General features: G+C 41.2%; 3 protein-coding genes across 3 annotated transcripts; 1 reads left to right on the forward strand and 2 right to left on the reverse strand.

The window, feature by feature from the left end:
* Positions 1–964: 964 nt before the first annotated feature.
* Positions 965–2188, forward strand: LOC129599477 (ADP-ribosylhydrolase ARH3-like). The gene has a single exon (XM_055497715.1). It carries the CDS (start codon positions 965–967, stop codon positions 2186–2188), a length of 1224 nt encoding a protein of 407 aa, XP_055353690.1.
* Positions 2189–7033: 4845 nt separating this feature from the next.
* LOC129599450 (uncharacterized) lies at positions 7034–7919 on the reverse strand. The gene is made up of 2 exons (XM_055497677.1): positions 7702–7919; positions 7034–7593 (listed from the first exon to the last, which is right to left on the reverse strand). The coding sequence occupies exons 1-2, from the start codon at positions 7799–7801 to the stop codon at positions 7340–7342; spliced, it is 354 nt and encodes a 117-aa protein (XP_055353652.1). The 5' UTR covers positions 7802–7919; the 3' UTR covers positions 7034–7339.
* Positions 7920–8164: 245 nt separating this feature from the next.
* Positions 8165–12220, reverse strand: LOC129599449 (insulin receptor-like). The gene is made up of 16 exons (XM_055497676.1): positions 12018–12220; positions 11812–11945; positions 11668–11755; positions 11492–11601; positions 11352–11415; positions 11221–11244; positions 11016–11152; positions 10845–10944; positions 10645–10766; positions 10244–10583; positions 9903–10012; positions 9725–9821; positions 9406–9660; positions 8977–9257; positions 8677–8897; positions 8165–8598 (listed from the first exon to the last, which is right to left on the reverse strand). The coding sequence occupies exons 1-16, from the start codon at positions 12088–12090 to the stop codon at positions 8457–8459; spliced, it is 2298 nt and encodes a 765-aa protein (XP_055353651.1). The 5' UTR covers positions 12091–12220; the 3' UTR covers positions 8165–8456.
* Positions 12221–18260: the final 6040 nt, after the last annotated feature.

Genomic DNA, 18260 nt, shown 5'->3' on the forward strand with positions numbered 1-18260 from the left:
CTGTCGCAAATAGTGGCGTTTTTCAGCCTTTTTTTTTCATAACAAAAGGGACTAATAGGAAAAAAACAAGAATAACAACAGCAACAATTTTATAGTGTTACAAAACGTGAAAAGAGCGGTTAAACAATAAGAGATTGCGCTTTAAAGCTATCGTCCAAGATGCGAGCGACATCGATGAATCCCATGTACGGTAGCTGAACAGAGCGCCCGGGCTGAGAAAACCTGATCGTGCGCCCGTACTTTTCGTGCACCTTTAAAGTCAATTCCAGGCAAGCAGGGCCATCAAATTTCATTTTCTCCTGTTTGCCTTCCGATGCTGCGTTGTCCAGTGAATCTTTCAAATGTCCACTCTTCAGGATCTTTAGCAATTCAGTGATTTCATTGTATCCGAATCGGATTCCTTTATTCCATGCTTTACGCAAGCCCTCAGCATCCGCATTTGCTTCGAACACAAGAAATGCCCGTACTTCTTTAGCATTCCAGAACAGGCTTACCACACTATTGACTTTGTACACAGTGTAGCCATCATGATCACCAACAACATCTAAAATGCGTGCGAAATCCATTTTTTCTTGAGATATGACAAAAAACTTGCTCTCAACTTTTTTTCAGACTGATTTGGAAAAGGCCAGTCGCGCCGCTTTTATACTCTCCAGCTGTGTCTGAGAAAACCAACCGCTTACCCCATTGGTCGTAAATTCCGACAAGACTCCGCCTTTTTCACACTTACGTCATTCAAAACTAAAAATACTTTATTACATCGATGATTGGCTGAAAAATCGACAATAGCTACGCCCTTATATACTGTAGGCTCATACCGATTGGCTAAACCGCAAGTGACGTAGGTCGGAAACCCGAAATTTTTTAAAAAATGAGAGCGGTGATTGGTTGTAAATAAAGCAACTTTTTTCTATAGAATATTTAAACTCTAGTTGCACTGGGAAATCTATCATTCGCAAGGAAAATGGAGAAGGACCAATTTCGTGGTTGCTTAGTTGGGGGTTTGCTGGGGGAATGCTTGTGCGTTCCCTTGAAGGCGTATCATGGTATTGTTCACAAGGTTGCGCAGTTGTTCGTTGATACACGAGACTACCGCTCTTATCGTGAGAAGACTGTCTTAACAAACGCGCTGGGTAATGCATTGCTGAATGATGGGGGTTATGATGCAGTGTCTGCCGCTCGAGCGTGCGTTGAAGCTTATTACAGCGCACATCCCGTCATACGTTCGGCTTTCGGGAAGCTTAAGGATATAATACATCACTGGAAGTGGAGCAATTACAACACCTTTGACACATTACCGAAAAACATTGTACCGAAAACGTTCCTCAAGGGATACGGCCCAGCTGCGTGGATTTCAGCGTACCCACTATACTTTAGACATCAGACAGAGCTGATGATCCGCAACGTTCGTAGCGTTGCCGAACTCACACATCCCGCAATGGAAGCTTACGGAGCATGTGAACTTCAAGCCTACGCTATTGCAGTAGCATTACAATACCCCTACTTTACTCCAGAACAGTTTCTGGACATGCTAATCACGCTGTGTGACTCCGGCATTAACCTTCAGCTGTATCAACCAAAACTAGTACATTTAAAAACACTGCTGTCTGAAGAAACGAGTGTTGTGGTGAAAGCCCTTGGTAATGATTCCGCGGGACTGGAAGCTGTACCTATGGCTATTTACTGCGTACTAAAAGGAACCAGTCTAGCGCCTGAAAATGCTTTTGAAGCGACCATGGCGCTTACAATACGGGTTGGTGGATGCACTGACGGAATTGCAACCTTGGCGGGTGCTATTGCCGGAGCTTGGCACGGTCTCAAAAGTATACCGCAGGCATGGCTCCAACTGTGTGATGGATACAAGAACAGCATTATGCTCGCCGACAAACTTGCCGAACACGCCAGCAACACCCTAACCAATCGCGAAATATATGATTTCGGCAATTACGACACTTTAGAGTCACGATTGGAATCGTTCAAAGGATGGCCACATCTAAAACCCTCACCCATGGAACTAGCTGGAGATGGATTTTTTCATTTTGGCACACAAGATTGTGTTCAGTGTTATTACTGCAACTGTAAACTTAGAGATTTTGAGCCTCTCTCTGATCCCCGTTGGGATCATTTATGTAAGAAGCACAACTGTCCTGCCTCCAATGGTCCTGATAATTTATATTTTCACTTGTAAATACCATAAAATAAAATGTCATGAATAAATAAAAGAGGGTGGGGAAAAATAAACCAAAGAAAGGGGACAATCGGCTCCAGTCCGGTTCAAACCGGCTGAAAACCGAACCGATCACGAGCCGAACCGCGGACCGGTCGAAAACCGGACCGATTCGGAGCTGACGCTAAACTAGCGCTATATCTTCTCTCGTACTATGCGCCATTGAAGACAGTCAGATACTTTATCAATTTTATCTTTCGTTTCTTTTTGGAGTACGTGCACTAAAATTTTACAGTTCTTTACAGTAAGGAAACAAGAAACTGTACCCGTAATAGTATCGTAGCAGACAGTACACTGGTAAACTTTAACTGTAAGACATCAGGAAATATACGACGGAAGTGACCTTTTACGGTAACCGTTAACAAACTTACCCGTTCTTTTTGTCAAAAGTAGCGAAACATTTTCTTGATCGCTTCTTAGAGAGCATTTAGATTTGAATGGTAGATTATGGGGCTAAAAAAACAGCTATATTGACGGGATATCGTTCGCTTAGAATGATCACAAACGCCCAGTAAAATTTATTAGTGTGGGCACTTATTGTGCTTACGCTGTGTTCTTAGGGTGAAATTAACATTATTAATACTGGCTAAGACACCCACAAAATGTAAACTGATAGGAAGTTCCTTTGATTCTAAACTAAACCTTATGGTCCCGAAGCCCCAAGGCAGTCGTGCGAAAAGCTGGACCTATTTCTCGAAATAAGAGTGTCACCTTCAAGAGGAGATATCATTACATAACGTATGTCAATCGGCGAAACTCTGATTACACGAAATGCGCATCAAATTTTAGCAATTTCTTTTGTTACAGTGGTATGATACGTTTAATATAACCGTTGCAAGTGCTCAAAGCCGCATCCACAGTAAACAGGCCCTGAGATGCGTGTGTACACACAGGCTGCAGCTGTCTCTAGGTGTCCCGGTAACACGTACGACGGATTTGAGATTCTCTGAAGCTTGTTTGATGAAAGATCTTTCTCGAAACGACGTGGCATATTCCCATTCCGGAAAAAGACGGCTGTGTGCTAGTAAAGAACTTTCGGCCTTTACGCAAATTTTGACGAGAGCACAGTATTTTCCTTGTTAGCTAACTTGTCCCTGGATTTCTTCTCACGGGAAGCGAAACATTTTTTTGATTGCTCGTTGGAGAGCAGGGAGACTGGAATGGTAGATAATGGGGTTGAAAATACAGCTCACATACTGCAAACAGGTGACGATCGCAAAAACTTTGTCACTCCAGTAGTTTGTGAATTGTGCAACCAAATAGTATAAGACTGCCGGAACGAAGCACACTAGTTCGCATAGCGCCAGTAGTGCGAACAACCGGTACAATTTAATCTCTTCCCGCTTACGGAGTCGATGCGGTGCAGAATCTTTGGATGCATCTGTGCTTTCAGTCGTCTGGGGCGAATTAGCATCCTCCCGTTGACCAGAGCGAGCTTGGCAACACAAAAGAGCATATTATATTATGTATTAGATATTCGGATTTAATGCAATACACCTATGTTTTAACATTTACGGTCTATTTTCTTCTCGCATACATAATAGAATATTTCTTTAGCGTGACCGGAAGCAGACTTACTGGAGCCCAGTGACACGGATTTTACAGAACTTGGTAAGACTCGTTTTCTCAGCGAGCGAAGGGACAGCTTGTAAAATATCACCGCGTAACTGCACAAAATAAACGCTGGCGGAAAGTCAAATCCCAATACGTTAATCAGCATAGAATATTTGGGCTGTGCACCATAATTAACCGTGCATCCAGCGCCTTCGTGTAGGTTGTACCACATAGTGTCCATGATAACATACGGTGTAATGAAGGACGCAATGAATAACCACATAAGTGCGCAGCTGACGCATGTCCACTGCACCGATCGGAATCGTCTGTAATGCAACGGGACAAACAACGAACACAGTCGGTCAATAGTGACCATCACCACTGTGTAACCGGTTCCCACGAAGATGTGCTTATCGATAAAATTGTAATACGGGCAGAATGCTGCACTGGACACTGGTGACAGGATGAACCACACGAAAGATGACATATCGAATACCGCTAGGAGGAGATCGCATACAGAGACGTTGAGAAGGTAATAAGCGAAAGGAGTACGGACTGCTGCGTCCCGGATAAATGCCGTGATGAAGAGGAGATTGTATACAATGGTGCCGATGCAGATGACACCGACAGCCGCTGTGAAAGCGTACGGTTTTGGGTAGCCAGAACCACTACTGGTGTTGCTGACGGAATTATTAAAGATGAAGGACTCATTGATGTTGCTGTAGTACGATGAATTCATGGTTTGTGCCAAGCGGAAAACGTACTTCTCCAAGAAGAACTTTTAAAATTGAATGAAGCCAGATTTACTACCATGCATTCGATCAGCTGGTAGTGTAACCTTTAGAAATCCTTCAGTAACATTATTATCCGTACCCCATGGGAGCTCGGTAATCGGAATGTATAAAGGAAGCATAAACTTGCGTCGGTCGTCCTTGTGAAAAGAACTCTTGTTCTTAATGTACATTCATACGAAGGAATAAAGGCTAATAATGGACCTAATGGTTCAAAACTTCAAGGATCAATGAAATCAGTCGTTTGGAGTACGCTCTAACCGAATGCCGAGTCAAAATTTATTAGCGTTGATACATACTGAGTATACTTGCGGCGTGCCCATTTTCTACGTTGAAATTGACTCGCTAAATACTGGCTAAGACACCCACAAACTGTAAACTGAGAAGTAATGTCTCATTAGATCTCAACTTCCGAAGCCCGAAGGATATTTGGGTAGAAAGCAGAAATCAATTCACACATTGAAAGTGTTACCTTTCAAGAGGAGGTGCATTAACGTGCTTGTGACGGTGCATTTCTAATTTAAATGCGTGTTAAATTTTAAGGAGTATTCACAACAGTACATTTAATGAAGATCGCTGCAAGTGCTACAGTACAGTCAGCAATATCTACGATCATTAATGTAAAGATTAGGTTGAGTGACAGCTCTTTCTTGAATTGATCTGGTAATTCCCATTTATCTGGAAAAGACGGGGGTTTTGATGGAATGGAAAACGCTTTGAGCGTTTTCGCAAATTTTAACGGGTGAACAGTATTTTTCTTATGGCTTTCTTGAGGTCAGGCAAACTGGAATGGTAGATCAGGGGATTGAAGACGCAGCTGAGATACTTTAAACATACCACCGTTGTGAAGAGAGTGTCATTCCAATAATTAGTAAGTTCCACGATGATAAAGTATATCATAGATGGAACGTAGCAAACGAGAACGTTAAGGGTCAGAAGAGCGAATATTCTGTGCATTTTTGCCTCTTCTTGTCGCCTGCCGCGAGATTTGCCCTTCGTGGCATCCTCATGGGAGGAAGCATTTCCGCTAATCCGAGGCGCAGATGTGTCAGGCCGAGTGCTGAAATGACCTGTGACATAACAAGATTAAATAACAATGGCGAAGCGTTAATACATAGTTGGATTAACAGTTTTTCAAGGTCAACCTGCCAACGTAGACTTGGATCAAATTCTACATGATAATTAAATCTTTTCAAATCAAATCTGAATAGCATACAGCGGATATACAGTTGTATATTTGAATCCTTACTGATTGTGTTAGAAACGGCATTGGATGGATAAGTACGCTTCTTTATCGACCGTCGCGAAAGCTTGCAAAAAATTATCCCATAACGACCCAAAACAAACACCAGTGGTAGATCGAAACCCACGTATTCGATAACCATAGAATAAGTCGGTTGAGCATCGTAATTAACGGCGCACGGTAAGGTCATTCGATCATACCAAACAGCGTCCATCAGAGTATAAGGAGTAATTAATGTAATTAGAAACAGCCACATCAAGCTGCAGATCAAGGATGTGCATCGAACCGATCGAATATTGCGATAATACACAGGAGCAAATAGGGAGAAAAGCCGGTCAAGACTGACCAGCATGACAGTGTAACCGATACCAACAATGAGAGGCTTGTCAATGACATTAAAGTACGGACAATAACGGGAGGCAGTGGATTTCGGGAGGAAAGCCAGCAGCACGGAACCCAGCATATCGAACATTGCTAAACCAAGGTCACACAAGGCCACGTTCAAGAGGTAGTAAGTAAAAGGATTACGGATAGTAACATCTCGAATAAATGCAGAGATGAAAACCAAATTGTACGCTATTGTAGTTGTGCCGATTATGGTTACGATAGCGTGATATGCGTAAGGTACAGAATCCGGCACAGTTGCGGTATTGTTGTTCAAAGCGCGTAATGTCTCATTTCCATCAACTGAATGGTTCATTTTTGGAATATCCAATGAAAAGTGTCCGTAGAATGTCAAAATGTCTAGCAACTATGAACAATTTACGATAAAAGCGAGATCACAGTTTTGAAAGTCCCAATATGACGAAAGACACCTGCGATGTTTGATGGTGTACAAAATGACGAAGAACATAGATACTTGTTATTTTCACATCCGGATTTAGGTCTTGTCCATTAAAAATACACTACGCAAAGCGGAAGTATGATGTCAAAGCGTTCGGAATTGCATTAAATTGATTGAAGCAAGAGCAGCCAGGTAACTCCGAAGAGGTGTAGTGTGTTACGGTACTGTGTACTAATTAGCAGACTTATTTAGAAGACTGCAAAGGTGCGTGACGGATCTTCCTCATTTCTTTTGCAGTCAATATTCTTCGGGTCGGGTTTCTTGCCTTCTGGAGATCAATGTAATTCGTTTGGTAAGTGAGCAAATATTAAAGTTGCACTTCCAGTAAGTTGTGAAGAGGTGCAGCTGTGAACATCATCAATTTTTATTCCGGTATTTTATTTGATCTCCTTCTTAGCAGGTGTTAACCAGCAAGCGCCTTCTCATATATACTGTACATAATTATGCCGAAGGGAATACGTTTTTTACTTTATGCACAATATATCTTTGCAATAGGTAACTGCATTCAATAATTTAAACTAACGCAGTGACATTTTTATGGCAGTCACATCTTTCTAGATCTATTCCAGATATATACGAAAGCAAGTGAAATGTCGTATTAATTGCATAGTTAAAACGGTAGAAGGTAGGTACAGACATTGGATTCCTTTGCTTAGATCATCTAGGACTGCTAACTGGTTTCACCAAACGGTCGACGACTGGTGACGCTTCCCCGCAGTATCCACCCAAACATTTCCCGGCTGAGCGGTGAACGCTTCCCCCTCAGGACTAATAATCAGACCCTCTTCTTTGTCCCCTTCGAGATTTTTGCAAACCCATTTGTTGTCTTCCGTAATCACGGAAATGTAGACTTTTCCAGATTCTGTTTTTGGCCGAAACGTTAAGAAAGTGCCTGGAGCAATTTTCGTAAAACCGTTCTTATGTGCTCCAGCATCTGCAAAGGATTAGTAACTTGCACCAGTACTAACGGTGATCTGCACGTCATGTGCTTTCAAACAATAATAAGAATTAAATAGACTATAAAAGGGTTAAAAATTTTTACCAGCTCCATCCGGTAAATCTGCCGGAATTCCGAGGACTTGCACGTAGATATTTTTTGAGTAAGCGTTAGCCACGCTAACATAACTGGAGTTGTTGCCCATCTTACAGGTTCTGCGTTACAACGATCCAAACAATACGAAATAGAATCTTTTATAAAAGAAAGTGAATTGATTTCGATTTCTAGTGAAGTGTCAATGGTCGGAGAATGCACGAGTCCTACAATTTGCTATCTAGTTGAAATGCTAGCGTAAATATCAAATGGTGTTTATCGCATTTGTCGATTACACAATTTAGTGGTAGCATGAGTGATAACGCACAAAAGATATCGAACAATTTGGATAAGACTAAATCTGGATTTCTTACTGTAAACCGGAGTTTGAAACCATTGATACCGCATCGGGCGATATATTGTTTTAGGCTAGTTTGTTCACTTTTGTTGCCATTCAAAGCATGGCGTTTCCAGAGTTAACGAGAAACAGTGGCAAGTAAGTTATTCGCCAATGAAGAAACAATATCACAAAGGGCAGTGACATAAATAAGCAGATTCTTTAATAAGGACATTTGATTTATTGCAGCTCCCATTAAATGCAAAGGTACAGATATGTGCCAAACGTTTTCCGTAATTAAGATGTAATCATGTACATAGTATATACCGCATCAGTTAGTGCCCGGTTTCGCCTCTATCTAGACTATCACAATCTTCCAGCAGTTCCGCTGAAATTCTACATGAAATTATTTGCTGAAGTCTCATTATTTTTAAACCAAACTTTGTGGCGTAAATACCACATAGCGATAATTTAAAGCATCGACTTGCAATCGCTGCAACTTGTTGTTCAGCGAATCGAAACTTGGTCGTTCCGACTTCTTCCACTCCCAACAACTGAGCATGATATGGTACCTGCCAAAAAGATTTTATTATGGTCGGTGCATCTCATTCAGTATACTTTTGAAATACAATAGTTAAATGACTGCGTACACTTCATCGGGTGATGGCTCCGGTTGCTTTAAACGATTGCCGCTGTCAAGAAAGTTCAGAATATCTTGAGCCATGCAGCTTCCCAACTGATCGACGTATGGCAGCTGACACCATGTGAAGATCTCCCAAACAACTACGCCGAATGACCATACATCAGTGGAGTAGCTGTACTCGCCGATGAGAATGGACTCGGGTGACATCCAGGCAATGGGCGAACGGATCTAGTCATACGAATTATACAGGCTACAAATCAAGTCCATCTGTAACCGTGTTGGATATCTTGCCCTCAGATCTACTTACATCTTTTCTGATTTCGCTGTACACTGGACCACATTTGGCCATTCCGAAATCCGATATTTTGAGAACGTCACATTGGCTGACCATGATGTTTCGTGCTGCAAGATCACGGTGGATAATTTCTTTGGACGCCAGATGCTGCATACCGCTGCAGATCTGACGCGCATAATCCAGAAATTGTTGATTATTAGAAGTTTGATTGGTGGTACCACACAGTCGCTTATTTCGGAGATATACATCCAGAGATCCGTGCTCGCAGTATTCCATTACAAGCTTAACGCAACCTGAAACAAGTGGGTGATGCCGGAAAATTAAAAGCGAGTTTAATGGGACCCCTTCTCTTCTTTAGGGCCATGGCAAATAAAACTACCTAATAAAGGCTTATTGCCTATTAATTAAATAAATTAATTTAGTGAACTGGTGCAAGCTTACCTTCCGTTACGATGCCAACGAGCTGGACAACGTTGACATGGGACGCAGCTTTGGCCATCATGGCGATTTCCTCCATGAACTCCTTCTCGCTAACCGCACTGCCTGATTGACGTCGCTTAATGGCCACTGCACTCTGGGCATGCGAAGCGCTCTGCATGCTGGGACTCACTGAAAGCTGTCGTAGTCGCTCAGGACTGGTCGTAAGAATGCCCTTCCAGACCATTCCATAACAGCCACTTCCAACGGCATCCGTGTCTAGAAACGAATTGTTTTTCGTAAAGTTGGTACGATTAGCGTCAAATGAAGTAGGAAGTATTACCAGCTTTTAAATTCCAAGCTTGGATTTTGTATTCGTCGTAGAGTGAACCCAGAAATCGACGAGCAAGTCTGGTGGATACGGTGCTGGGATTGGTTTTCTGTCCAAGCGTAAGATGTATCAGCCGCTTCAGAAAACGTTAACCTTCGTTGATTTTGTCTGCACAGCATATTACACGTACCTGCTGCTGACGTTTTCTGGCATATGCGAAGACAAGGCCGGCAGTCAGACCAACTGCCACTGAGGCAAAGGTCAACGTGATCCATAGCCAGGTAAAATAGTTTTTGTCGTCTGTAGTAAACGATATAACGCTTATGCTAGTTCATTTGTCGTTCATAACTAAGTCCAGACATTACAAACACTTTTTTTATGAATCGCGATAATTTTATTGCTTTTTTAGACCTGGACTCGTTCTTATGTACCTATGTAGTACATTTATACATTCTGGCAAGTCATTTTAGTGGTCGTTCGCTAATACCTGCGCTGTCGATTATTTGTTGTATTTACTGATTTTTGACTAACCTGGTTTAACTTCCTGATTTGGGCAAATGCAGGAAAATTGTGACAGAATATAAGACGAACGGGGCGGAAGAATCAAGTTGTTGGTTGTTGAATTAGCCATACTCGACCGTGAGTTTTCGGATATATAGTACAGCATGCAGGATTGCTGCAGCTTAAGGGAGCGGATTTTGGGGATGTCTTTCTGACGCACACCTTGCTTCTGAGCGGAATCTTCCACAATATTTAAAACCATTCCGTTAAAATCTGGTTCGGAAAATACAGTAGCGCAAACGTTGTAGGGTTCCAACGCCAAACGGAACCCGCGATCAGCTGCATTAGGATGTGAACGAAAGGTCAAAGTCTGCAAAACGCATCACAATATTAGTTATTCGAATCCGCCATTAAACCGAAATCTGACTTACGAAATTTTGGCTGTATAGAATATAAGTGCGATTTTGATGGTTCTTGTTGAAACAGAGACGATCGTCGCGCAGGATTAGGGTGCCGGCATTATGTGCAAGAGAAGATTCGACGATGCCATAGTCTGTTGAAATTAACCAGTAAATATTTAAACTGCACCAGTCGACTGAGAACTATCTGTTCAGCTTGACTACGGTTTAACCTTTCTCTTGTATTTCAAGATATTCCTCTTCGCAGACGACATATTCCCGACGGTCATCGTTATAAGGCAACGGCTCGGGTAGGTAAATAGGTAGGTGTAACTATAGATAGCACAGAAATGCGGTAAAACTGGCTTGTTGCTTGAATGCTACTCGTAGTAAGCTGTACCTACATTCTCAACTCGCAGCAGAGTTTGTGCGCCTTGCGGTATAAAGATGTTCCACTGGCAGAATGTTTCCCGTGGATTTTTTCTTTCATACTGGATTATTGCTCCATCGCTACCAATCGTAAGATTTCTGTTGCATGAAGCTGAAAGTTTTATGATTTCAGGAACACTGGGAACACATTCAGTCACGAAAAAGATTATTAATATTTACCTGATGGAGCCGGTTGACTCACAGCTGCAATCATGAAAAACGTAAGAAATTTATGAAAACTGTTTACGTATGTTATGTATGGGAGAAGAAACTGTTTGTTAACTGTTTATGTTATGTATGGGGAAATGTACCTCGAATGGCAATTCTGAAGCCGAAATGGTGATTGTTGTCGTCGTTAGTAATAAAGGTTGCGTGCTGTAGTGAAAAATTCCATTTATCGTTGTTTCAATGCCACATAAGTAAGTGCACTACAGCTGAAAATTTTATTTACCAGCTTGTTTGTGTTCGGGAAGAGAACCCCTTCCGGGGCCTTATTTCCGACATACTGCGCACCGGATGCCAAAGAAGCGAATCTAGTAGAATTTGTCGGCACAGGTGGATCTGCAACAGAAATATATGTAATAATTACTTAATAATTTTAACATGCCTGCAAAAAGTTGACTTTACCGAGTGATAAATATAGATAATCCGCTGAACGAGAAAATATGTTTGGAAAGTAGTTAGTGTAGTCGACCTCAAATTCTCCACCTAAAAACTATTCAAGGCTCCAGTTTCAGAAAACTATTGGTGCTGAAATAACAGTTATCTTACTTCCACATCATAACCTTCTGGAGTGTAAAGTATCCAGTCGCATCTCAAATTTGGCGCAAGCTGTGCCGGATAACCCGGAGTTTGGAAGGTGTAATTGCGACCCGGAAGAATATCGATTTCGCCACCACATTGTCCTGTATTTCACAACATAGTAAAAACAAATATTTTGTAATTAGAGAAAATTCTAAAAGAAGTATGGCAATTACCTGGAATACTGGAGTGCGAATAAATAATGCAGCAGGAGACGATTAATAATATTCCCAGATTGGAAAATGTCATTGTTCGACGGAAATCCACAATGTTTGCAAACACTTAAATGTCAATTTAGCGATTATAGGTTTGCGGTCTGATATGCAATGTTTAATAATAACGAATCGACGCTGACATCCGCGTGCGGTGTTTAGCCAAAAGTGTGAATGTGGCAAGTGACAAGCCTTATACACAGTACGGTAACTTTCTTGGTACATTGCGACTCGGTATCAACTCGCAACCGAAGTCCACGGCGTTTCCATGTATTATGTCGTCAGTTAATTAAGCACAACAACCTTTAGGCAGCTTAATTAAGTGACTATCGATTTTTTGTTTAATATTATGGTGAGATTCCTCGTTTTCCGAATACATATTTTTGCGCAGTACCAATAAATAAACGTGTACAACTGGAAAAAAACGCTTGAAACGGTGTTTTATTATTGTTTTAATAATTTTTATTTTCTTTTAACTTTTTTATTTATTTTTCCAACCGATTTTTTGTTTACATCGTCCAATGCTCCAAAATTTTGGAGTAATTCTGCAGTAAAAAAAGTAAAGCCCACACTTTGTCGTGTATTCGTTTTACATGATTTCCAAGCGCACAGAGTCTGTATGTTTTTGATGCGCGTAGATGCAGCGGTGCCAATTCGTTGGATCCCTTGCGTGTGTAAAGAACCAACTGGTAGCCTATGTATTCCAGAGTTGCCGTTCGGAAACGTCAATATTTTTTGTTTGCTTCCGGTTAATAAGAATGTGTTAGTTCCGCATAAGGATCTGATATCTGTCAACTTAGCTCAAGATAAGAAAGTGATAAAATGTTAAATTAGCGGTATGGGTTTTGCTGACTAATACAGAGACTGTATCAAAATACGGATGTGCTCCGAATCAGATGGCAACATGTCGGCTTAAGTGGCAGCATTTTGTAGCTGCGTATGGCATTACTTCCGTCGGAAATAGAAATTCAAAGGATTGCGACAACTGTAAATCAGCGCTTGTATTTGACGCAGCGATTTCATGTATAAATAATCTGATAAGGTTCATCCTGACTTCATAGGTTGCTTTATAATAAAACCTGCGATTTAAAGCTGAACTTGCTGGTTAATTTAATAAGTAATTCGAACTTTCAACTTCGCGCCCGTACAATACATCGGTATCATCTTCGATCAACGATTGCGAAAACGATATAAATCGACACAACTGCCTCTGCAATACTACAGAGTTTGCGGTCCCAGAATACTTACAACTGTTTCAAGATTTCTGTTTTGCTGCTTAAAAAATGGCTGCCAGCAGCGTAGCGGTGCTCTGCATGTTTATGGTGATGACCTTAGTCGTTAAGAGTCAGGCTCAATGCTTAAATGAAGGAGCGCGTTGCCGAACGGGATATGGACACACTTGTTGCAGTGGCTTCTGTCTGCATGACATTGGCAAGTGGGGATACTGTCTACCGGCACATCCATACACATCGTACGTCAAAATTTTGCATAACCTAACCGCCCCGTCCAAAGCATTAGCTGCATTACCGTAAGCTCGTCCTTTTTTTACAGCGGGCCACCAACTTGTCTTCCCTTAGGTGCGAGATGTCGTACCGGCGAACACCAGTATTGCTGCAGCACACGATGCCAGCATGAACCGGGGCAATTTGGAGTATGTGTCGTCTGATCCGCATTAGGACTTCCCATGCGCGTCGCAAGTGTTTTTTCACACCCATGAATCTTTCGTTCTTTCAGTTTAAACCTGGAAGTAAATTATACAGCATGTTCTTATTATTTTCGGATGGCACTTTAATAATCTTATTATCTTCTCATTGTTATGGTACACTCTTCCTGGCTAACTTAAATACCATACATATTAACTTTACCGAATTTGTTCGCCCATTTAGCAAACACGTAATAAAACCCTAATATGTTGTTACTTGAAGCATCGCATATTTTTTTCCGGTAAGAAATCTGTGCTTTCGATAAGACCTGATCATCAAAACCATCTAGAAAACGCGCATTAACGATCATGACCTTTAAAAACAGCACCGCGTTATTTCGGCCGCAAATCGCATTTGAATGCATCTGAGAGGTGTAGACTACAGAGTACAGTAAATACTTCTATAGCAGTTCTCAAAATAACGATAAATTTAATCTTGTTAGTACTGTCACTGCAAAAATATGCGGTGCGACATCATTTTCTGTTACTTTAATTTAGAGAGGGTGGCTACCCAGCTTCGTCTGACCAGGCTAGAATGGATAGTAGTAAATTCTGAGTGCCCTTATTGATTGACCAATACAGTATAATTACGCCTGCAGCGGCTTGTTGCAGAATTTACTAGGGTTGCCAACCACAAGCGTTACCATTATCGACAACATCCTCCTCTTTTTCGATGGCTCAGCACAAGGATTCTGATCAAGTGGTTTCGCGTTGCAGTTTGTGTGTAGAAGTATGCATGGATGGATCAACAGCAGTCAGGGGCTCAAGTGAATCGTTAGTTTGCCTGCAAAACCGACAGGCAAACTAACGCAAGCGAATCTAATTAAATAATAACTTATTATTATACTGTATTGTACTCGACGAGGCCTACTCGTAGGTTCTAAGGCACTGCGTCACTGCAGCGTCAGATATCTAAAGACCGATGAATAGGTATAACGCATACATGAAAAGAAAAAAGACGCGATTCTGATCATGATCTGGATGCAATACGAGCTGTTTTTATCCTCGAGGGATCACAAGTGCTATTCAGTCGGTCCATTTTGTGCGAAAAACTTATTCCGAGATATAAGCAATTATTTCAATAATTGGTATAAATTATAATGAGGATATGAGCAATTATTTCAATAATAAAAATTGGTGACCTTTCCATCTGCAACAATTTCTCCGTTTCTGTATAGATTTTTTGGTAGTTCACAATTTGGTTGTTACACAGGCTGTTGCTGCTCATGTAATCCTACTGCAAACAGGCAAAGTGTGCACAGGGTACTATAAAATTTAATATTTTTTCGATAACCTTCGAAAGCCGCGAAAAAGTACAGTAGTACTTCGATGTGTCTTAAAAACTGGTCACTTTGAGTATGAGGTTCAAAACGCCGATCACTGGCCTTGGCTCAGAGTTTTAATTCATAGGTCTTGTTTCTGTGAGAGAATAGCTTCCGACTAAAATAACCGTGTGGCTGGTTCACGAAAACAGCGCTTAGTATGAAAAACCGGTCATTTTACAAGTTTTGTTCTTTAAAGTGGTTTCAAGGAGTGATCGGTGTTCGAAGTCGTACACTCATAACGACCAGACTTTGAAGCACATCGGAGTACTGCAGATAGACCTAAGTGCAGACACTGACGGAATGGAGTAGGCAAGGTCACGCATTACCCATAACGCGAATAATTTATTATCACATAATAATTATAGTACTTTATTTTTTTTCTTTAGTAGTTAGCTTATTCTGGCGTCCAGCAGGGGTATTGCCACGTGTCACCACCGCCCCGTTTCTTGTATCACGCGGTGCGGTGATGCGTACAGATACGCTGCTGACTCATGGACTAAATGAAGACAGAAACCGAAATGGAATCAGCCAAACTTCCTGCTGGTTACAGAACGTTACTTCTCCCTTTAATTCAAGGTATTTTCCATATCGTTTGCGGCGTTAAATTTGTTTTTCTTGAGGTTAATTCCAGGGTTTTCTATACGACGTTGCTTTGTCGAACGCTTTATTTGGTTGGAAATCCGGGTCCACGGTAACCGCACCTTCAGAAAAGCAGTCGGCCGGTACTGATAAATGCTAATTTGTGAAAAGTCGATATAATGACCGTAATGCACATAACAATTGGACAACTCCTTTCTTTCGTCCGTGAAAATGCCGTTTAGACAAGAAATTAATGCAAAGCTTTATCCTTAAAAGAAAAATTATTTTTGCTTCGTATGGCAATTGGCATTATGGAGCAGTAATTACACGGTCTTGAAAGGATGAATCGAGATTTGTTTGCTCCCTTTTCAAAGGTAATGTGGCTTTCGACAGAAGCCTAGAATTTTGCGCTTTTATGACCAGTGAGCAACCGGAGAAAAACAGTGCTGTGTGATACCTTGAGCACCTTGAAAAGTAACGTTTGGTTCCACAGCAACGTTGGTTTATTTCACTTGTTAGTTCGAAGGTTGAAAACTTTAAGGATGTCCAGGTAAGGATGCATGGTCCAGTAGCGTCTCAACGAGTCTATTTGTCGTAAATCGTTAACAGTGTTACCCGAACTAATTTACTGGAGCTCTATGTAAACTAATTCAATATTTTTCTCGAGGTCACACTGAATTAGCTGTTTTCCTCCGTCGACCTCAGTACGACCGGCAGCTTCGAATTCGGAACAGAGCCTCCAGATAAACTTGCACGTGTAACAGTCGCCAGATATTGTACCGAAAGTTAAATAATTTATCTTCGTAATTTTTGATTATAGTATTTATTCGTATTTAGTATTTATAGCAAATGTAGACCTGTGTCAACAGAATTGGCAGTTATTGTGATACTGGCAATATTACTATCATTCTAATTATACTGCCTGGTAGTGTGTGCCATTTTTAAGTCGTCCATTGTGCGATTTCCTTCGCTTTCATGAGCCTCATAAATGAAAAGCAAATCTGAGGTAAATTGGGTAGTGCGTGACTGTTACGAAAGCAGCATAGCTGGATAGTGTTTGTTCACAACTGAACAACAATTAAGAGTCAGAAGCGCTTCTGCTGTGGATTAATTTATTCCTCGGCTTTTCGCAATACTAGTACCTTACTTTTGTAACTAAATGTATAATAATTATGATACGCAAAATGCAAAAACCAATATGATCGCATTTTTGTGAGTTTTCATAAATTCGAAAATTTTGCAAAACTACTCTGTAACTTCCTTCCTATTTACAGCCGTACCATTTTGCTGTATAAATTATACTGTCTAATGCTACGAAACAGAAATAATGCCAAACGTAGATGTCTTTTTATCATTCAAATAATTAAAATAATTATTCAACAGTACAACAAGTTTTCTTTGCTTCAAAGAAGAAAACTGAAGTTAATCACAGCATGATGCGCGATCGTACATATGACTTTCAGCGACCTCGAAGCAACTTCCTAATAGCTTCTTGGAATGCAGGTAGACTGGTGTGATAAATCAGCGGATTGAAAAGGCAGCTAAGGTACTGCAGGCATATTACAAAGGCAAAAATGGAGTCGTTCCAGTAATTCGTGAACTCGACGTACAAGAAGAAAATCATCGGCGGTATGAAACAGATAAATACGCAAAGAGCCAGCAAAGCAAACAGCCGGTACATTTTGCCATCGTCGCTTCGACTAGTGCGGGTTAGGGCATTATCCACGGAACCCATGCTGTTGGATTCTTGACTCTGATTTTGTCGCTGGCTAGTGCGAGCTAAATTGAAGCAAACATAATTTAGTACCAAAAAATGCTAAGATGGAGAGCAAAATTTATTGATGAATTCGGAATTTATATTATTTATATTGAAATGTGTTTTTTTAAGTCAGACTTACACATCGTATTCGATCTCGTTCCAAAAGGTATCACGCGCTTCTGGAGTGCTCGACGATGGATTTTGGTAAGTATGACAATATTACTACACGCAATAAAGACTATCGGAAAGTCGTATCCCAGAAACTCGATAACTTCTGAATAAATTGGCTGCGCACCGTAGTTCACGGAGCACTTGGGATTATACCACAAAGTGTCCATGATGACGTATGGAGTAAGGAATGCGACAAGGAGCAGCCACGTTGCGCCGCAAACTACATATAGCAGTCAACCGCATCGAGCTTTTGCTCCTGTAGTATAGTGGTGCAAATAGTGACAAAAGCCGGTCGATGCTGACCAGCATCACAGTGTATCCGATGCCGACAAGCAGATATTTGTCGATGAAGATGTAAAATGGGCAGTAGTCCGCGCAGGAAGAAGGCCAGGCGGTGAACCAGACAAAACCTGACATACTAAAAATTGCCAGACAAAGGTCACATATGGATACATTCAAAAGAAAGCCAGTAAACGGATTTCTGACAGCAGCATCGAAAGAAGATGGCAATGAACAGCAAGTTGTACAATACAGTGCCGGCGCAAATGATACCGACTATTGTAGCTATTGTAAGCTGCACAAAACTTGGAGTTCCCTCTTCCAGGGTAATATTTGTGATACTGTCAGTTGTTAAATTTTTTGCGCGTGAAAGATTCATTCCCAAGGAGTGG

Source organism: Paramacrobiotus metropolitanus, unplaced genomic scaffold (genome assembly GCF_019649055.1).
Source record: "Paramacrobiotus metropolitanus isolate TYO unplaced genomic scaffold, Prichtersi_v1.0 Parri_scaffold0000146, whole genome shotgun sequence".
NCBI lineage: Eukaryota > Metazoa > Tardigrada > Eutardigrada > Parachela > Macrobiotidae > Paramacrobiotus > Paramacrobiotus metropolitanus.